Source organism: Staurois parvus, unplaced genomic scaffold (assembly GCF_062004578.1).
Source record: "Staurois parvus isolate SC_StPar_1 unplaced genomic scaffold, SC_StPar_1.0 ptg001534l, whole genome shotgun sequence".
NCBI lineage: Eukaryota > Metazoa > Chordata > Amphibia > Anura > Ranidae > Staurois > Staurois parvus.
In genome coordinates this window covers 59630-82146 of record NW_028319330.1, presented here as the reverse complement: position 1 = coordinate 82146, position 22517 = coordinate 59630, and the positions used below count along the sequence as shown (strand labels likewise).

General features: G+C 47.6%; 1 protein-coding gene across 1 annotated transcript in view; it reads left to right on the top strand.

Annotated features, from left to right (window-relative positions):
- The window catches only part of SLC9A5 (solute carrier family 9 member A5), a 113929-nt gene extending 95716 nt beyond the window's left edge, over positions 1-18213 (top strand). Inside the window, exons 14-16 of the mRNA XM_089662757.1 lie at positions 10458-10527; positions 13049-13171; positions 15706-18213. Of these exons, the coding sequence (XP_089518883.1) occupies positions 10458-10527; positions 13049-13171; positions 15706-16175 (663 nt within the window). The 3' untranslated portion in view covers positions 16176-18213. The remainder of the gene's footprint in view (positions 1-10457; positions 10528-13048; positions 13172-15705) is intronic.
- Positions 18214-22517: the final 4304 nt, after the last annotated feature.

Sequence of the window (22517 nt, the reverse complement as noted above, 5' to 3'; positions counted from 1 at the left end):
AGCCAGGAAAAGTGGAACGCATCAGTGAAGGTTTGTTCCTAAGTGAAGACAACACAACTGCATACAACAAGGCTTCCACCTGGGAACCATCCTTCCTGGACATGTTTCGCCACTCCTGGCATTCTCACAAGGATATGACTTCCTCTATGCTTTTGAGCAAGCCAGGAGTGGTGAAACGCATCAGTGAAGGTTGGTTCCTAGGTAGAGACATCAGCACTGCATACAAGAAGGCCTCCACCTGGGAACCAACCTTCCTTGATGCGTTTCACCACACCTGGCATGCTTACAAGGATAGGACTATTCATGCTCACATGGATAGGACTTCCCCTATCCTTGCAAACAAGTCCGGAGCAGTGAAACGCATCGGTGAAGTTTGGTTCCCAGGTGGAGACAACACCACTGCATACAGCAATGTCTCCACCTGAGAACCAATCTGCTTTGATGCGTTTCACCACTCCTGGCATGCTCAAAAGGATAGGACTTCCATATCCTTGTGAGCAAGCCAGGCATGCTGAAACACGTCAAAAGGTTGATTCCCAGGTGGAGACAACATGACTGCATACAACAATGTCTCCACCTGGGAACCAACCTTCCTTCCACACCTGGCATCCTCACAAGGATAGGACTTCCCCCATCCTTGCAAGCACTCCCTGAGTGGTGAAACGCATCGGTGAAAGTTGGTTCCCAGGTGGAGACAGCACAACTGCATACAACAATGTCCATACCCGTGAACCAATATTCCTTGACACGTTTTACCTTTCCTGGCATGCTTGCAAGGATAGGACTTCCATATCCTTGTGAGCAAGCCAGGAGTGGCTAATTACGCATCAGAGAAGGTCGGTTCCCAGGAGGAGACTATATGACTGCATAAAACAATATCTCCACCTGGGAAGCGACCTTTCTTGACGCGCTTCACCACACCTGGCATGCTTACAAATTCAGGACTATTCATGCTCACAAGGATAGGACTTCCCCCATTCTTGCAAGCAAGTCCTGAGAGGTGAAACGCATCAGTAAAGGTTGGTTCCCAGGTGGAAACAACACGACTGCACAGAACAATGTCTCCACCTGAGAACCAACCTTTACTGATGCATTTCACCACTCCTGGCATGCTCACAAGATATGTTTTCCCCTATCCCTGCAAGCAAGCCCTGAGCGGTGAAACGCGTCAACACTGGCGTGAGTGTGTGTCGACAGGAAGTGGCTGAAAGAGGCTGGAGGGGATCAGCATTATTCTTCCCAATGCCCAAGGATGGGTCACAATTCCTCCCAATGACACAAATGATTGGACATGATTCTTCCCAATGACATCAACGATGGGGCCTGATTCTTCCCAATGACCCCAATGATGCGGCACAATTCCTCCCAGTGACACCAATGATGGGGCATGATTCTCCCCAATGACACCAATGATTAGGCATGATTCTTCCCAATGACACCAACAATGGGACATGATTCTGCCCAATTACACCAATGATGAGGCACAATTCCTCCCAATGACACCAACAATGGGATATGATTCTGCCCAATGACACCAATGGGGCACAATTCCTCCCAATGACACCAATGCTTGGGACATGATGCTTCCCAATGACAGCAACGAATGGGCAAAATTCCTCCCAATCACACATGATTGGGCATGATTCTTCCCAATGACACCAACGATGGGGCATGATTCTTCCCAATGACACCAACGATGGGGCATGATTCTTCCCAAATGACACCAACAATGGGGCACAATTCCTCCCAATAACACCAGCGATTGGTCATGATTCTTTCCAATGACACCAATGATGGGGCACAGTTCCTCTCACTGACACCAAAGGAGGGGCACTGTTTACTCCCACTAATGAAAGGACATTTTCTACTCCCAATGGCCACAGTCCAGTCCCCTTGAAGCCTGAAGGACAGTAAACTGACCCTTTGTTTAGAACATTTGGAGACCCCTGCTCTGGAGCAACTGCACTTGTGGAGTGCACAGTCTATTTTCCTCTAGTAAATCCACCCCATGGTGTCTGAGTCCCCTAAATATCCAGTTAGGGTTTAAATCTCCTTTAACCTCCTGAAGCGACGGGACGTGGAAAGATTAGCTGCGCCATTTACTGGAAGAGCTGATTGATTCCTCCAAATTGGGATCCTGCTCATTCTTCCGATGATCGCTAAGAAGGTTTATCTCTCTCTGGATGAGGGCCGATGATTAGAGACTGTGGTCTCTGCTCTGCTGAACACACTACAAAGCCACCTCTTGATCCTTTGGTGCAAAATGGAGCGTGACCGGAGAGCCTGGAGGATAAATGGCCTGCGGAAATACGCTTGAGACTCAGTTATTCGGACTATTTGAAGCGGCCTTTCGGGGACGGATATGGGAAAACGCCGCAATGATGGAAAAAATATTTATCTTGCATCACAACCACTTACAGCAATACTTCCTCCCAATGACACCAACCATGGTGCAGTATTTCTTTGTGGTGCAAGGACCTGTTAGCCGTCATTCCAACACTGGCCCAGCTTTCTCTTCAGCCCAGCACAGATGGCCTTCCTCATTCAGGGCAACAGTCCCAGAAGACGTCAACTTTGATGAGAAATTCTGAAGTCGTGTCCAATAAGAATGTCTATACAAGCCAAGACAAGAACATCAAGCCCTTAGTAATTCAAATATAAGTCATTCGTAGATTTCTCTTGTTCCACCTGCTAGTAGATTCTTCAATTCATGTTAAGCATCGTGGATGGAGGAATCCCCACTATCGCCCGACAATTTTGCACCTGGCTCCTTCCATTTTTTAGACACAGTTTACCAAGTGTTGCCGACCAGACTACTCATGGCTCGAAATTTGAGCAGTGTATGGCCAGCTTAACTCCAGTGACACCAACCATGGAGCAGTATTTCTTTGTGGCGCGAGGACCTGTTAGCCGTTTTGAAGTCTTGTCCAATAAGAGTGTCTTTACAAGCCCAAGAACATCAAGCCCTTAGTAATTAAAATATAAGTCATACGTAGATTTCTCTTGTTCCACCTGCTGGTAGATTCTTCCATTCATGTTTACCAGCATGGATGGAGGGGAATCCCCACTATGGCCCCAAAATGTTCCACCTGGCTCCTTCCATTTTTTGGTCAAAGTTTACCAAGGAGTGCCAAGAAGACTACCCATGCCGCGAAATTTGAGCAGTGTGTGCCAGCTTAACTCCAATGTTTCTTTGTATTTTTGGTTGTATTCCATCCCAGCCCCCACCTAAAAAAGCATTGCCAAGTTGATCTTACCTTCTCGACATTCCAACACTTGCCCGGCTTTCTCTTCAGTCCTGCACCGGTGACTCTTCTCATTCAGGGCGATAGTCATACCACAGCCTCAGATGATGTCAACTCTGATGAGAAATTCTGAAGTCTTGTCCAATAAGAGTGTCTTTACAAGCCCAGCCAAGAACATCAAGCTATTAGTAATTAAAATATAAGTCATACGTAGATTTCTCTTGTTCCACCTGCTAGTAGATTCTTCCATTCATGTTAAACAGCATGGATGGAGGAATCCCCACTATCGCCCAACAATTTTCCACCTGGCTCCTTCCATTTTTTGATCCAGGTTTATCTAGTGGTGCCAATAAGACTACCCATAGCTCCAAATTTGAGCAGTGTGTGGCCAGCTTAACTCCAACTTTTTTTTTTGTTCGTATCTCCCTCCCCCCCAAAAAAAAAGCATTGCCAAGTTGCACTTACCTTCTCCACATTCCAGCACTGGCCCACCTTTCTGTTCAGTCCAGCACCAGTGCCTCTCTTCAGTCAGGGCGACAGTCATGCCACAGCCCCAGAAGACTTCAACTCTGACGAGAAATTCTGAAGTCTTGTCCAGGGGCGGACTGACAACTCATGGGGCCCCCGGGCAATAGGGGATAATGGGGCCCCTGTGTCCTCGCCCACACTTAAACCACACCCAAAAAAGCCTATGAAAGGTACCAGGGGCATTTCATGGGGCCCCCTACTGACCCTGGGCCCTCGGGCAGTGCCAGAGTTCTCCAATGGTCAGTCCGCCCTTGGTCTTGTCCAATAAGAGTTTCTTTACAAGCCCAGTTAAGAACATCAAGCTATTAGTAATTAAAATATAAGTCATACGTAGATTTCTCTTGTTCCACCTGCTGGTAGATTCTTCCATTCATGTTACACAGCACGGATGGAAGAATCCCCACTATCGTCCCAACAATTTTGCTCCTGGCTCCTTCCATTGTTTTTTGGTCAAAGTTTATCTAGTGGTGCCAATAAGACTACCCATGGCTCAAAATTTGAGCAGTGTGTGGCCAGTTTGACTCCAACTTTTCTTTGTATTTTTGGTTGTATTCCATCCCAGCCCCCACCTAAAAAAGCATTGCCAAGCTGCAGTTACCTTCTCCACATCCCAGCACTGGCTAGGCTTTCTCTTCGGTCCAGCACAGAAGGCCCTCCTCATTCAGGGCGACAGTCATGCCACAGCCCCAGAAGACATCAAATCTAACGAGAAATTCTAAAGTCTTCCATTTTTTGGTCAAAGTTTACCAAGTGGTGCCAAGAAGACTCGAAATTTGAGAAATGTGTGGCCAGCTTAACTCCAACTTTTCATTTTGTTTGTATTTCCCCCCTCCCCCCCCACTTACCTTCTCGACATTCCAACACTTTCCCAGCTTTCTCTTCAGTCCAGTACCGGTGGCCCTCCTCATTCAGGGCGATAGTCATGTCACAGCCCCAGAAGACGTCAACTCTGACGAGAAATTCTGAAGTCTTGTCCAATAAGTGTCTTTACAAGCCCAGTCAAAAACATCAAGCCCTTAGTAATTAAAATGTAAGTAATTCGTAGATTTCTCTTGGTCTACTTGCTAGTAGATGGCTTAGATGGAGGAATCCCCACTATTACCCAACAATTTTCCACCTGGCTCCTTCCATTTTTTGATCCAAGGTCTTCCAGCAGGGCAATGACCCAAAGCACACATCAAAAAGCCCCCAGAAATGGTTTCAGACAAAGAGATGGAGAGGACTGAACTGGCCAGCAATGAGTCCAGATCTCCACCCCATAGAGCTCCTGTGGAGAGATCTCAGAACAGCAGTTGGGAAAAGGAACCCTTCCAATCTGAGAGACCTGGAGCAGTTGGAGAAAGAAGAGCGATTCAAAATTCCGGAAGAGATGTGGAAGAAGCTCATTGATGGTTACAGGAAGCCATTGGTTTCAGTTATTGTTTCCAAGGGGCGTGTTACCAAATGTTACATGGAGGGTGCCAATAATTTTGTCCAGTCCATTTTTGGGGGTTTTTGTGTAATGCGTCAGATTTGGATATTCGTTTCTCCACTTTTTGGTGTCATACCGATACAAACAGAAGAAATAAACTCGAGAATGCCGAAACATTTGTCATTGCAACAATTTTCTGGGTGAAGTGGTGCGTTATCCATCAGTAAGTTCCTTCCACCTCTCTACTGGAATTTTGGATCGCTCTTCTTCCACCAACTGCTCCAGGTCTCTCAAATTGGAAGGGTTCCTTTTCCCGACTGATGTTCTGAGATCTCTCCACAGGAGTTCTATGGGATTAAGATCTGGACCCATTGCTGGCCAGTTCAATCCTCTCCAGCGCTTTGAAAGCATTTCTGGGGGCTTTTTGGCGTGTGCTTTGGGTCCCTGTCCTGCTGTAAGACCCATGACCTCTGAAAAACAATGGAATGTCGGGCTTTACCAAGAAGCTGTAATTGTATTTTGTCTGTCCACAGCACATTCTCCCAAAGGGAGTTTGGCTTCCTCAGCTAAGTTTTGGCAAATTCCAATCTGGCTTTTATATGTTTCTGTGTCAGCAGTGGGGTCCTCCTGGGTCTCCTCCCATATTTCTGTGTCAGCAGTGGGGTCCTCCTGGGTCTCCTCCCATATTTCTGTGTCAGCAGTGGGGTCCTCCGAGGTCTCCTACCATATTTCTGTGTTAGCGGTGGGGTCCTCCTGGGTCTCCTCCCATATTTCTGTGTCAGCAGTGGGGTCCTCCTGGGTCTCCCACCATATTTCTGTGTCAGCAGTGGGGTCCTCCTGGGTCTCCCACCATATTTCTGTGTCAGCAGTGGGGTCCTCCTGGGTCTCCCACCATATTTCTGTGTCAGCAGTGGGGTCCTCCTGGGTCTCCCACCATATTTCTGTGTCAGCAGTGGGGTCCTCTTGGGTCTCCCACCATATTTCTGTGTCAGCGGTGGGGTCCTCCTGCGTCTCCTCCCATATTTCTGTGTCAGCAGTGAGGTCCTCCTGGGTCTCCTACCATATTTCTGTGTCAGCAGTGAGATCCTCCTGGGTCTCCTACCATATTTCTGTGTCAGCAGTGGGGTCCTCCTGGGTCTCCTCCCATATTTCTGTGTCAGCAGTGGGGTCCTCCTGGGTCTCCTACCATATTTCTGTGTCAGCAGTGGGGTCCTCCCGGGTCTCCTACCATATTTCTGTGTCAGCATTGGGGTCTTCCTGGGTCTCCTACCATATTTCTGTGTCAGCAGTGGGGTCCTCCTGGGTCTCCTACCATATTTCTGTGTCAGCAGTGAGGTCCTCCTGGGTCTCCTACCATATTTCTGTGTCAGCAGTGAGATCCTCCTGGGTCTCCCACCATATTTCTGTGTCAGCAGTGGGGTCCTCCTGGGTCTCCCACCATATTTCTGTGTCAGCAGTGGGGTCCTCCTGGGTCTCCCACCATATTTCTGTGTCAGCAGTGGGGTCCTCCTGGGTCTCCTCCCATATTTCTGTGTCAGCAGTGGGGTCCTCCTGGGTCTCCCACCATATTTCTGTGTTAGCAGTGGGGTCCTATTGGGTCTCCCACCATATTTCTGTGTCAGCGGTGGGGTCCTCCTGCGTCTCCTCCCATATTTCTGTGTCAGCGGTGGGGTCCTCCTGCGTCTCCTCCCATATTTCTGTGTCAGCAGTGAGGTCCTCCTGGGTCTCCTACCATATTTCTGTGTCAGCAGTGAGGTCCTCCCGGGTCTCCTACCATATTTCTGTGTCAGCGGTGTGGTCCTCCTGGGTCTCCGACCATATTTCTGTGTCAGCAGTGGGGTCCTCCTGGGTCTCCGACCATATTTCTGTGTCAGCGGTGGGGTCCTCCTGGGTCTCCGACCATATTTCTGTGTCAGCAGTGGGGTCTTCCTGGGTCTCCCCCCATATTTATGTGTCAGCAGTGGGGTCCTCCCGGGTCTCCTACCATATTTCTGTGTCAGCAGTGGGGTCTTCCTGGGTCTCCTACCATATTTCTGTGTCAGCAGTGGGGTCCTCCTGGGTCTCCTACCATATTTCTGTGTCAGCAGTGAGGTCCTCCTGGGTCTCCTACCATATTTCTGTGTCAGCAGTGAGGTCCTCCTGGGTCTCCCCCCATATTTATGTGTCAGCAGTGGGGTCCTCCCGGGTCTCCTACCATATTTCTGTGTCAGCAGTGAGGTCTTCCTGGGTCTCCTACCATATTTCTGTGTCAGCAGTGGGGTCCTCCTGGGTCTCCTACCATATTTCTGTGTCAGCAGTGGGGTCCTCCTGGGTCTCCCACCATATTTCTGTGTTAGCAGTGGGGTCCTATTGGGTCTCCCACCATATTTCTGTGTCAGCGGTGGGGTCCTCCTGCGTCTCCTCCCATATTTCTGTGTCAGCGGTGGGGTCCTCCTGCGTCTCCTCCCATATTTCTGTGTCAGCAGTGAGGTCCTCCTGGGTCTCCTACCATATTTCTGTGTCAGCAGTGAGGTCCTCCTGGGTCTCCTACCATATTTCTGTGTCAGCAGTGGGGTCCTCCTGGGTCTCCCACCATTTTTCTGTGTCAGCAGTGGGGTTCTCCTGGGTCTCCCACCATATTTCTGTGTCAGCAGTGGGGTCCTCCTGGGTCTCCTACCATATTTCTGTGTCAGCAGTGGGGTCCTCCTGGGTCTCCTACCATAATGTCCCTTTTCATTCAGATGGCGACGTATAGTGTGAGCGGACACAGTTGTACCCTGTGCCTGAAGGCCAGCTTGGATTTGTCTGGAATTTATCGAGGTTCTTTTTGGTGTCACACCAATACAAACAAAAGAAATAAACATGGGAATGCCAAAACATTTGTAGTCACAACAATTTTCTGTCCATGACTGTAGAAGAAATCCGGGGCTGCCTCAACTCACGGAACTCCATCTGCAAATTAAATATCATTTCTGGGTGGACGTCTCCTTTAAGCTTTGGTTGGCCACCCTCCCAGGGGGCGGCCTGACCGATTGGAAACTCGGGCACTGCCCATGAGCCCGCTGTCAGTAGGGGGCCCCATGAGATGCCCCTGGTACTTTTTTCATAGGCTTTTTTGAGTTTGGGCAAGGACACAGGGGCCCCATGATCCCCTATTGCCCGGGGGCCCCATGAGTAGTCAGTCCACCCCTGCACCCTCCTGTCCTATCATTGGTTACTATGCAGCTTCTGGTGTGTTTACTCGCTTACAATACATATTTGGCAATGTTGGCTTTGCGTTTCTTTGTAGTTCGTTCTTTTGTTATGGATTTCCTTTGTCTTTGGAGTGGTGAGGTGTTCCACCTGTGATTGTCTCAAGTGACAGTTGAATGTATGAACACATCCTGCCAGCCATAGGAGTCAGAGAACCCTTCCATTGTCCAGGGGCCCTGGAGGTCAAGGCCTTGTGCCTGCTCTGGAAAGCTACAGCCGGGTCACCTGACCATCTGTCTGCCTCGTCCTGAAGAACGCCGATTGCGTATCTAAACCCCAAAACCAAAAATGTCACAAATCGCAGCTTACCGTTCTGCATTCGTTTTCTTCTTTAGAAAACGACTCCTGTGTGAATTACATGCAAATGTCTGAGCTGTGCAATTCGAGCCATACATTATATATGGCTCAAATCGCATCGCATCCGCACCACAAAGGTGTAGGACCCTTTTTTAAATCCGCACCCGAATCGCATGGGTGATCTCATCTAATTTATCATCGTCATTCGCACCAGATCATATGAACGCCATTGCAGTGCGGGAAACGTACTGGATTTGCAGAGTTTCCTGCACCACATTGGTGTGAACCTGGGATAAAGCGGTATTAAACCGCACCCAAATCGCAGTGGTGTTCTCACCCATGCAATGCGATTTCCGGCAATAGCATTGAGATCTGTTTTTCGAGGTGTCATTAATTTATAAGGCGAGATGCGATTGCAATGCAGTGCGAAAAACACACAGGATTCGCAGTGTTTCTCGCACCGCATTGGTGTGAACCCAGGCTAAAGCAGTATTAAACCGCACCTAAATCGCAGTGGTGATCTCCCCCATGCAATGCGATTTCCGGCAATAGCATTGAGATCTGTTTTTCGAGGTGTCATTAATTTATCATCGACACCCGCATTAGATCGCATAAACGTGATTGCAGTGCGGGAAACGCACAGGATTCGCAGAGTTTCCCGCACCGCATTGGTGTGAACCCAGGCTAAAGCAGTATTAAACCGCACCTAAATCACAGTGGTGATCTCCCCCATGCAATGCGATTTCCGGCAATAGCATGAGATCTGTTTTTCGAGGTGTCATTAATTTATCATCGACACCCGCATTAGATCGCATAAACGTGATTGCAGTGCGGGAAACGCACAGGATTCGCAGAGTTTCCTGCACCACATTGGTGTGAACCTGCGCTAAAGCGGTATTAAACTGCACGTGAATCGCATGGGTGATCTCACCTATGCAATGCGATTTCTGGCAATAGCATTGCGATCTGTTTTTCAAGGTGTCATTAATTTATCATCGATACTCGCACCAGATTGCATGAACGAGATGCGATTGAAATGCAGTGCGGGAAACATACAGGATTCGCAGAGTTTCCCGCACCGCACTGGTGTGAAGCAGTATTAAACCGCACCTAAATCGCAGTGGTGATCTCCCCCATGCAATGCGATTTCTGGCAGTAGCATTGAGATCTGTTTTTCGAGGTATCATTAATTTATAATCGTCATTCGCACCAGATCACATGAACACAATTTCAGTGCAGGAAATGCATAGGATTCGCAGAGTCTCCCGCACCGCATTGGTGTGAACCCGGGATAAAGCGGTATTAAACCGCACCTAAATCGCAGTGGTGATCTCCTCCATGCAATGCGATTTCCGGCAATAGCATTGAGATCTGTTTTTCAAGGTGTCATTAATTTATCTTTGACACCCACACCAGATCGCATTAACGCGATTGCAAGGCGGGAAACGCACAGGATTCGTAGATTTTCCCGCACCGTCTTGGTATGAACCCGGGATAAAGCAGTATTAAGCCCAAAAGCAAACATTTATTATATTGCAGCTTACCAACTCTTAGATGTGACGGCTGCATTAGTTATCCTTTTTAGGCTTTATAGCTGCATATTTCTATGATATATTTAACAGACCCCATAGCAGCTAATAAGAGAAGGTCATTGTTGGGGTTCAATACATTTTAAAACCTGCCATGTGATTATGGATGTCTGATGGTTGCATAGTTACTATATGTTGCTTTTTTTTCTTTCATAGAGACGAGTTAGCATTGACCTCGAGCCGCAGAAAGGAAGGCAAAGTAAAGGCGTGAGCTGGCAAAACACAGGTGAGATCTTGTCCTGAACCTTGTCAGTGGTGCACCACTTAAAGGAAGAGCCCCATCCCTGCTATTTGTTTTAGTTTTGGAGTACAGAATGGCTAGAACACCTCCCTGTTTAAAATATTAAAAAATATTGAATCGATCCGAATTCATTGTAATAAATGGCTGGTTCTATTCTGTTTGAAATTCCAACTTTGGAAGACAATAATATTCTTTCTATTTTATTTTATTCTATTCTTTTATTTTCTATTCTATTTTTTTTATTCTATTCTTTTCTGTTTTATTCTATTCTGTTCTTTTTTAAATTCACATTCCAGATGTTCTTTCTGTTTTATTCTATTATATTATTTTCTATTCTATTTCTTTCTTTTCTATTCTATGTTATTTTATCATATTATATTCTATTCTATTCCGTTTTATGCTATTCTATTCGGTTTTATTCTATTCTTTTCAAAATTCAAAGTTCGGATAATGAATATGTTCTTTTTTTTTCATTTTTTCTACTCTATTCTATTATTTTCTATTCTATTACTTTATTTTCTATTCTATTTTAGTCTTTTATGTTCTATTCTATTTTTTTCTTTTTTACGAAAAATTTTTCTTTTCTATTCTATTCTATTCTGTTGTATTCTTTTCTATTATTTTATTTTCCATTATATTTCTTCTATTCTATTCTGGGGTTTTTTTCTATTCTTTTTGAAATTAAAATATTGGAAGATGGCTATGTTCTTTCAATTTTATTCTATTATTTTCTATTCTATTTTATTTTACTCTTTTATGTTCTATTATATTCTTTTCTGTTTTACGCTATTCTTTTTTGTTTTATTCTATTCTGTTTTATTCTATTCAAGTTTCAGAAGCTGGCTATATTCTTTCTATTCTATTCTATTTTATTTTTTTCATTTTCTATTCTATTCTTTTCTATTCTATTCTGTTTTATTCTATTCTATTCTTTTCGAAATTCAGAATTCGGAAATGCCTATATTCTTTCTATTTTATTTTATTCTATTTTAGTCTATTATTTTCTATTTAATTTTTTAATTTTCTATTCTATTTTATTCTTTTATTTTCTATTCTATTCTCCTCTGTTGTACGCTATTTTTTTCTGTTCTATTGTATTCTGTTTTATTCTTTTTGAAATTTGAATTTCAGAAGACAGCTATATTCTATTTTATTCTATTCAAATCTATTCTATTTTTTTCTATTCTGTTTTATTCTATTCTTTTCAAAAGCTAGTTCACTCTGAATCTGGTGCGCCTTTGCATGGCAGCCAATCAGCTTCTAACCTCAGCTTGTTCAATTAAGCTTTAGCAATAAAACCTGGCAGCGGATTGGTTTCTATGCAGAAGTGCACGGGATTCTGAGTGAACCAGCTTTAGTAAATAAACCCCACAGTCTTTGAAAGAAATCTGCAGTATGTTTACATTTCGAATTTGTTTTCGAATTTGATTTGAATTCTATTCAAATTTTTGGCAAATTTAATTTTATTATTTCGGATTGGTTCAAATTTGTTACTACTGTAATTCTGATACACCCGAATCTTGATTAATGAAAATTTTGGTCGACTTTCGATTCGGAACAAAACGAACCGTACATGTCTAATCTTCTGAAATCAGCGATTTCCGAGTCCCAGGCTCAGAACAAATACGGAGCTGGTGACTCAGAAAGCCAGGCAAGAAGCATTTTCAGAAGGAGGTCAGCAGTGCAGCTTATGTATTTCCCTTAGGCTGGCCATACATTATACAATTTTCTTCTTCAATTTCCTTTAGCTTTACCTTCATCTATGTAGTGCAAGGACCAAGGGCGGACTGATAACTCATGGGGCCCCCGGGCATCAGGGGATCATGGGGCCCCTGTATCCTCGCCCACACCCAAAAAAGCCTATGAAAAGCCAATGAAAGGTATCAGGGGCATCTCAGGGGCCCCCTACTGACCCTGGGCCCTCGGGCAGTGCCGAGTGCTTGAATGGTCAGTCCGCCCCTGGCAAGGACCTGCCTGATGGCATACAAGTTGAAAGTGTTGTTTTGATCTTAAATTGTATGGTTTTGGTAAATTTGAGGGAAAAAATTGTACAAGAAAATTGTACAATGCATGGCCAGTCTTATGTCGGGTGTTCTTCAATTTTATAGATTTTAGCCTGGGTTCACACATGTGTGGTGCGGCATATAATTCGCCCAGGAACCGCACTGCACTCCTCTGCAAATCACATGCGAATTCTGTGCGTTGCGATTTGAGCCATACATTTTGCACGCTCCGCCTCCGCACCAAAAAGGTGCAGGACCCTTTTTTTTGGCCCGCACTAGAATCGGATCGCATGGGAATTCACACCTATCCAATCCGGTTCTGCACATCGCACCGCGTTTTGCGGACCGATTTCGGGGTGTTGTTAACATATACACCCGCAGCGGGGTGCAATTGTGATGCGGTGGGAATTTGCACATAAACCGCTGAGAATTCCGCGCTGTATCAGTGTGAACCCGGGCTCATCTTTAACAAAGGCCAACGCTCTCTTATCTCTCCTGATCAGCATCGATCGTGATAACTGCGGACTCGGAGGACGAGTGTTCGAACATTGAGGTAGAAGAGGACGAGGGTATCACCTTTGTGGCTCGAGCGACGGATGAGATCCTTCAGGGGGTTTCGGTGACAGGTGAGAAGATCTGCGAAGGAAGGGGGGCGGTAAAAATACACAGAAATCTTATACTGTCTTGGCATTTGCCCGTCTTCTGCTTATTGCTGTCAAACAGAAATATGACCCACCATCCCTTCATGAGTACACTGCTTATCATATGAAAGTATATCTGACGCCAATCCTAAATTTTGGGCGGCGTTAGGAAGGATTAAACCCCCTGTTAAGTACTTGTCAAGGGTTCGTTTACACTCGCTTCAAAATGTGGCGTTGGACACGCTTTATTTTTAAAGCGCTCTGAATGCCAATCAAATCTCCTGTCACTAAATGAGGCTACTTTACAGTCCTGTAAATCGATTTGCTTTGATTTGCTCCACTCCGTGTCGCTTTCTTGGCGCTTCAAAGCGTCTCCAAAGCCTCCATAGAAGTCTATGACAAAGCCCGCTAACAGCACCCTCAGCTTTTGAGGGGCTTTTATTCGGTTTGTTTTGGAGGTATTGCAGGTATGAGATATCCCAGGATGCACTGGGAGACCAACAAGTGAACCGGAAAGATGTTAGCAGGGGTCCAAGGAGAGAGAACTGATGGCAGAGGAGCAGCAGAGCTGGGGGACAGGAGCAGGAGAAACCAGATGTCACACGTGGTGCGCAGCATGGGAGCAATATAGTGGGAGCTGAGCAGGGACCGGAGAGAGAGGAGGATCAGCAAACCAGAGGATAAGAAGAGCTGGGGGTTACTATTGAGTGGGAAATCAGCAGAGCTGCGTGCTACTACTGAGCAGGGGATCAGCAAAGCTGAGGGTACTACTGAGCGGGGCATCAGAAGAGCTAGGGGTACTACTGAACAGGGGATCTGCTGAACGAGGGTACTAATAAGTTGGGGATCTGCTGAATGGGGATACTAATGAGCTGGGGATCTGCTGCACAGGGATACTAATGAGCTGGGGATCTGCTGAATGAGGGTACTAATAAGCTGGGGATCTGCTGAACAGTGGTACTAATGAGCTGGGGATCTGCTGAACGGGGATACTAATGAGCTGGGGATCTTCTGAACAAAAGTTCTAATAAGCTGGATATCTGCTGAACGGGGATACATATGAGCTGGGGATCTGCTGATCAGGGATACTAGTGAGCTGCAGATCTGCTGAACGAGGCCATTAATAAGCTGGGGATCTGCTGAACGTGGATACTAATGAGCTGAGGATCTGTTGAACAAGGGTACTAATAAGCTGGGGATCTGCTGAACAGGGATACTAATGAGCTGGAGATCTGCTGAACAGGAGTACTAATGAGCTGGGATCTGCTGAATGAGAATACTAATGAGCTAGGGATCTGCTGAACAGGGATACTAATGAGCTGGGGATCTGCTGAACAGGGATACTAATGAGCTGGGGATCTGCTGAATGAGGGTTCTAATAAGCTGGATATCTGCTGCACGGGGATACTAATGAGCTGGGGATCTGCTGATCAGGGATACTAGTGAGCTGCGGATCTGCAGAACGAGGGTACTAATAAGCTGGGGATCTGCTGAACGGGGATACTAATGAGCTGAGGATCTGCTGAACAAGGGTACTAATAAGCTGGGGATCTGCTGAACAGGGATACTAATGAGCTGGGGATCTCCTGAACAGGGATACTAATGAGCTGGGGATCTGCTGAATGAGGGTACTATTAAGTTGGGGATCTGCTGAATGGGGATACTAATGAGCTGGGGATCTGCTGAACAGGGATACTAATGAGCTGGGGATCTGCTGAATGAGGGTACTAATAAGCTGGGGATCTGCTGAACAGGGGTACTAATGAGCTGGGGATTTGCTGAACGGGGATACTAATGAGCTGGGGATCTTCTGAACAAAAGTTCTAATAAGCTGGATATCTGCTGAACGGGAATACTAATGAGCTGGGAATCTGCTGAACAGGGGTATGAATAAGCTGGGGATCTGCTGAACAGGGATAGTAATGAGCTGGGGAACTGCTGAACAAGGGTACTAATAAGCTGGGGATCTGCTGAATGGGGATACTAATGAAATGGGGATCTGCTGATCAGGGATACTAATGAGCTGGGGATCTGCTTAACGGGGATACTAATGAGCTGGGGATCTGCTTAACGGGGATACTAATGAGCTGGGGATCTGCTGAAAAGGGGTACTAATGAGCTGGGGATCTGCTGAACAGGGGTACTAATGAGCTGGGGATCTGCTAGGTGGGTTACTACTGAGGCTGGGTTCTAATGGGCCCCTTTCAAACAAATAGATAATCAACACACACGGGGCATTTGCCAAGCTTCGTTAAAGCTTCAAAAAAGCATCACCAGTGAATGATCATCATCATTCACTGAAGCATCAAAAACACAGGAAATTTTCTACCCCCACTAGCCACAATTTGCACCCCCCCCCCCACCCTCTCCCAACATCTGAAGGATAGAAAAATGGCCCTTTGAAAAGTTTGGAGACCCGTGGTGCAACTCATCTCATAACTAGAACCCCCCCCCCCCGTCCCCCCAACACTAAATGTATTGTTAATGATTGTAGCCTGACAAAAATTTAATGTTCACAGGAATGCTGGGAGTCTGTCAAAGTCCTCGTCTTGTGCCACCATCCCCAACCATGGCTGAGAAGGTGCTGCCATGGAAAGGAGACCCAGATCAGAACACAGTGTGCATCTCTTCAGAGACTACAAAGATCGTCCCCGTGGATCTCAAGAGGTCCTGGAAGCAGAGCATCTCCTCTCTAGAGAGTATTAGTTCTCCTCCAGCTCCTGACCTACAGGTAGACGCAGCCAGGTGTTTGAGACAAGATCTCCGCAGTCCTCCTGGCCTTCAGACTCTCCCGGAGACCTGTAGCTGTTTTCCTTTTAATAATTCTCCATCACAAGGTGGTAGAAGTCATCAAGACCCAACAGATATCCAGCATCAAGAACTGCAACCCTTAATGCCTAGGGATGAGGGTTCTGGATATAGTTCTCAGTCCAGCAGACACAGTCATAGCAAAAGACTGTTGCAGTTGCATCGGCCCTCTAAAATCTGATACTTTGTGGGTGGCTGAAGCCTGGCCAAGAAGAATTTGACATATCAGTGCAAGGGGAGACTTTGGTCTTGCAGGTTAAGGCCCAAAGTTGGCTCTATAAGGTATGAGGCTTTGGAGTAGCAGTGTTGGACCTTAGCTGTACAATCATCTACAGGGAATATCTGAATATTCAATCCTAAAGCAAACCTTTGTTTTACCCATTTAGGGCAAAGCAACAGGTCCATTTCCGTAACCCCTTCCGTATCCACCATGAGTTAAGAGGATACAAGCACTTCCGAGTATGGAAGTATGCTTGGTGATTGGCCCTGCACTGTCACATGGGGTGGTAGGGAAAGGCTTCACTGGAGTCATTCTAGTCCTCTATATTGCACATACAAAGCACAGGTCCACTTTATAAGGTAACAAGTGTGCAGATTTACCATGAAAGCTTCCCACACGTAGTCCCGAGATGGGATCACTGCTGTCACCTCCTAATTGGGTACACCTCTCCCGGGTTCCCTGGGGGGATAGCATCACTCCATCAATGGCCTAGTCCCACCTCCATAAGGGTCAGGAAGCCTACAGCCGGTTCTTCTGGATGCAGGTCTACCTCTCTCCAGTTTCCAACCTGTTCAGGGCCTCCACTGGCTGACTACATCTACCTAGATTTGGGGTGTTTGGCTTCCATACACCAACTGCCCTAGGGCTCCCATACCCCAACTGCACTATGGTTCCCATACCCCAACTGTCCTAGGGCTCCCATACCCCAACTGCCCTATGGTTTCCATACCCCAACTGCACTATGGTTCCCATACCCCAACTGCCCTAGGACTCCCATACCCCAACTGCCCTAGCGCTCCCATACCCCAACTTCACTATGGTTCCCATACCCCAACTTCCCGTTAGTTCCCATACTCCAACTTCCCTAGGACTCCCATACCCCAACTGCACTATGGTTCTCATACCCCTACTTCCCTAGGGCTCCCATACCCCAACTGCACTATGGTTCTCATACCCCAACTGCCCTAGGGCTCCCATACCCCAACTGCCCTAGGGCTTCCATACCCCAACTTCCCGTTAGTTCCCATACTCCAACTGCCCTAGGTCTCCCATACCTCAACTGCACTATGGTTCTCATACCCCTACTTCCCTAGGGCTCCCATACCCCAACTGCGCTATGGTTCTCATACCCCTACTGCCCTAGGGTTCCCATACCCCAACTGCACTATGGTTCCCATACCCCAAATGCCTTAGGGCTAGCATACCCCAACTGCCCTATGGTTCCCATACCCCAACTGCACTATAGTTCCCATACCCCAACTGCCCTAGGGCTCCCATACCCCAACTGCACTATGGTTCTCATACCCCTACTGTCCTAGGGCTCCCATACCCCAACTGCACTATGGTTCTCATACCCCTACTGCCTTAGGGCTCCCATACCCCAAGTGCAGTATAGTTCCCATACCCCAACTGCACTATGGTTCCCATACCCCAACTGCCCTAGGGCTCCCATACCCCAACTGCTCTAGGGCTCTCTCTGCAGCAGCTGAAAGCCAGAGGGAGGGAGATGAGAAGAAGCCCAATTACTGAAACCGATCCCCTGTATGGCTCTCTCTGCAGCAGCTGAAAGGCAGAGGGAGGGAGAGGAGAAGAAGCCCAATTGCTGGAACAGATCCCCTGTATGGCTCTCTCTGCAGCAGATGAAAGCCAGAGGGGGGAGAGGAGAAGAAGCCCAATTGCAGGAACCGATCCCCTGTATGGCTCTATCTACAGCAGCTGAATGCCAGAGGGAGGGATAGGAGAAGAAGCCTAATTACTGGAACCAATCCCCTGTACGGCTCTCTCTGCAGCAGCTGAAAGGCAGAGGGAGGGAGAGGAGAAGAAGCCCAATTGCTGGAACCAATCCCTGTATGGTTCTCTCTGCAGCAGCTGAAACCCAAAGGGGGGAGAGGAGAAGATGCCCAATTGCTGGAACCGATCCCCTGTATGGCTCTCTCTACAGCAGCTGAAAGCTGGCTTCTTCTCCTCTCCCTCCAGCTGGCTGTCAGCTGCTGCAGAGAGAGCTGTACAGGGGATCGGTTCCAGTAATTGGGCTTCTTCTCCTCTCCCTCCCTCTGGCTTTCAGCTGCTGCAGAGAAGAACCATACAGAGGATCGGTTCCAGTAATTCCGCCCCCCCCCCCATCGTGCCAATCACCTTCCCTGCCCACATCCGATTCATCCAGCTGCCTGGGCCCCCTTGCAGGCCTGAGTCCCGTACAGAGGACTGGTGGTACCCCCGTATCCTTGGCCCTGGTTACAGCAGTAGATGAGGATGGTGGGGAAAGGTAGGTATAATCTGCTTGTAGGTAGTAGTCCAGGCAAATTATGGGTGCAAATGTAAATCTTTAATTAAATTCTGCTTAACGGTAAGTATTTCAGACTGAATATTCTGATATTTGCATAAGTCTAGCCATGACCGGTTCTCGCTCTAAGGCCTAGACCCATAGATACCAGAACACACGCCGTAATGGTAAGACAACAGAAAACAGAGATCTGATTAGCGACGGTGATTTTGCTGCAGTTTGCACATCCTCTTTGCAATTTGCACTGCCTTGTGCGGACTGACCCTTTAAGGTCTTCTCATGCTGTTGGAGGACCGACCCTTTAGGGTCTTCTCATGCTTGTTGGAGGACCCACCCTTTAGGGTCTTCTCATGCTTGTTGGAGGACCGACCCTTTAGGGTCTTCTCATGCTTGTTGGAGGACCCACCCTTTAAGGTCTTCTCATGCTTGTTGGAGGACCCACCCTTTAAGGTCTTCTCATGCTGTTGGAGGACCGACCCTTTAGGGTCTTCTCATGCTTGTTGGAGGACCCACCCTTTAGGGTCTTCTCATGCTTGTTGGAGGACCGACCCTTTAAGGTCTTCTCATGCTTGTTGGAGGACCCACCCTTTAAGGTCTTCTCATGCTTGTTGGAGGACCGACCCTTTAAGGTCTTCTCATGCTTGTTGGAGGACCCACCCTTTAAGGTCTTCTCATGCTTGTTGGAGGACCGACCCTTTAAGGTCTTCTCATGCTTGTTGGAGGCCCAGCACTTGTGAGAACCTCCAGCGGGACGTAAATGCTCAGAAACAGATGAAGAACGAGATTGAGTCGCTCACAACTGTGAGCCAAGCATGGATTTGGACTGCGAAAGAACACTTTTCTGTTTTGATTTTAGATTGTTAATTTTTTGATTTATAGATTGTTCATCTTCATGGGTACGCCATTCCACCCTCTTGGTGCTTGTTGATGAAACGCTGCCTTGGTCCACGTGTATAAGAGGAGGTCATAGAGGTGACCAAAGCAATAGAAAAGTGCCAAAACCAACACTTTGTAATATTTATGTTGGTGTGTAGATAAAACTACAAGGAGAGGTAATATATAGAACACACTAGGGACCCGTTTATTATTGTTACCTGCAGCTTTGAATCCGGCTTTTTGTTTGTACCAGCGGCACAAGATGTCCTCGTTGCTGCCGCTGACATGCGCAGTGAATCAGTACTGGTCTTTTAGGGAGTTTTGTTCTTCTGCTCAATTTTCAGCAATGACCCTCAAGCCTGTTCAGCTCTATATATCTGCCTGCCCACCAGTTGCCGTGAGAACTGATATCCGGCAAGATTTGGCACCTTTATCTCTTAATTACCAAAAAGACACTACACTATAAGGCCAAGTTTGTGGACAACTGACCATCTCATCTCCTCTGCCCAGGGATGCTGTTAGAAACCACGGGGCCCCATACAGCTATCCTAACAAGGCCCCCCTATGCCCACAAAAAAGCACAGTTTACTATGCTTCAGTTATAAATGAACACAGTGAGTGATCGGTACTTATCACTCATTGTGTTCATTCAGGAAAGTTTGTGGACAACTGACCATGTCATCTCCTCCGAGGGCTGCTGTTAGAAACCACGGGGCCCCTTACAGCCAACCTGACAGCCCCCCCCCAAACCACAGGGCCCCATACAGCCAACCTAACAAGGCCCCCCCATGCCCACAAAAAAAGCACAGTTTACTATGTTTCAGTTATGAATGAACACAGTGAGTGATTGGTGCTGATCACTTATTGTGTTCATTCAGGAAAGGAAGGGCCTGGTAAATGTGACATATATACCGAACCCTTCCCCCGCTCTCCATCCTGAAGGATCCTATTATGTGCTCGCAGCTGCTGGTGAGAGGGAGAGGAGGGGAGCCGACAGCACTGCGGGGGTGGGGGCACACAGGGGGGGCCTGGGCAGCAGGGGGAAATTTATGGTGCACAGGGAGGGTGATGGGTGTGGTGTGGGGCAATTACTGGAACCAATCCCCTATATGGTTCTCTCTGCCCAACTGCAGGAACCGATCCCCTGTATGGCTCTCTCTGCAGCAGCTGAAAGCCAGAGGGAGGGAGAGGAGAAGAAGCCCAATTGCTGGAACCGATCCCCAGTATGACTCTCTGCAGCAGCTGAAAGCCAGATGGAGGGAGAGGAGAAGAAGCCCAATTGCTGGAACCAATCCCCTGTATGGCTCTCTCTGCAGCAGCTGGAAGCCAGAGGGAGGAAGAGGAGAAGAAGCCCAATTGCTGGAACCAATCCCCTGTATGGCTCTCTCTGCAGCAGCTGGAAGCTGGCTTCTTCTCCTCTCCATCTGGCTGGCTTTCAGCTACTGCAGAGAGAGCCGTACAGGGGATTGGTTCCAGTAATTGCCCCCCCCCCATCGTGCTAATCACCCTCCCTGACCACATCCAATTTGTGCCAGCTGCCATTCAGGGATGGAAGAGGCTGGTAAATTACTGGGACTGATCCCCTGTATGTTTCTCTCTGCAGCAGCTGACAGCCAGCTCTGGAGCGGGGGGCGGGGAGAGGAGAACAACCCAACTTTCAGCTGCTGCAGAGAGAGCCATGCAGGGGATTGGTTCCAGTAATTGCCCCGTTAACCCTTCCCGCTCACATCCGATTCACCCAGTTTGCCTGGGCCCCCTTGCAAGCATGGGCCCCGTACAGGAGGATTGGTGGTACCCCCTTATTCATGGCCCTGCCTCCTCCTATTGGAGGTATTCTGCCCCGACCAATCTCTGAGCACCATCACTTGTCTCCGCCCCCTATTCACCTCCTAGTACCGCTCCTCATTGTGTGGTGTTAGGTAATTTGTATGGCACTGGTTAATAAGAATATAATTCCCCTACCCTCAGCAACAACAGATCCCATCCAGCAACAATAGATCATTTCCCAGCAACAATAGATCCACCCCCTGGAACTAAATACCACCCCAGCAACAATAGATCCTCCACCAGCAACAATAGACCCCTGCTGGTAACAACAGGTCCCCCAGCAGCCAGGATCAACAGACCCTCCACCAGCAGCAAAAGATCCCTCCCTGCAACAGTAGATCCCTCCAGCAACAATAGATCATTTCCCAGCAACAATAGACCCCACCCTGGAGCTAAATACCGCCCCCAGCAACAATAACTCCCCCACCAGCAACAATAGACCCCTGCTGGTAACAACAAATCTCCCAGCAGCCAGGATCAATAAACACTCTGCTAGCAGCAACAGAACCTTCCCTGAAACAGTAGATCCCTCCAGCAACAATAGATAATTTCCCAGCAACAATAGACCCCCCCTGAACTAAATACCACCCCCAGCAACAATTACTCCCCCACCAGCAACAATAGACCCCTGCTGGTAACAACAGATCCGCCAACAGCTAGGAACAATAGACCCTCCACCAGCAACAGATCCCTCCCTGCAACAGAAGGTCCGTCCAGCAAAAATATACCCCCCCAGCAACAATGTAGATTCCCAGTAGTCAGCATTAATAGGTCCTCCAGCACGCCCCAGCCCCCTTTGCCAGTACGTACATTCTGTGCTGGAGGTGCATTCCCCAATAATCCAGCTGAAAAAAAAGCCCAGGTCACATCTATAGAAGCTTGTAGGAAATCCCATTCCCAAACCATGGCCAGTAATACGGAGTTGACCTTCTCCTTTTGCAACAATAACATCCTCAACCCTTCTGGGAAGCCTTTCCATGAGATCTTGGGGTGTGTCTGGGGGAATCCGTACATATAGCCAAAAGAGCATTTGTAAGGTCAGGTACTGATGTTGGATGAAAGGACCTGGCTCAGCATCGGCGTTCCAGTTCATCCCAGAGATGTTCAATAGGTTCAGAAGGGTTGGGTTCAGGAGCTAATGCAGGCCACTCAGGTTCCTCCACACCAAACTCATTGAACCATGTCTTTATGGAGCTGGCTTGGTACCCAGGGGCACAGTCATGCTGGAACAGAAAAGTGCCTTCCCCACACTGTTACCACAAGGATAGATGGGCACAGAACACGTGAAATCACTAATGTGGATGGATGTTTAGTGC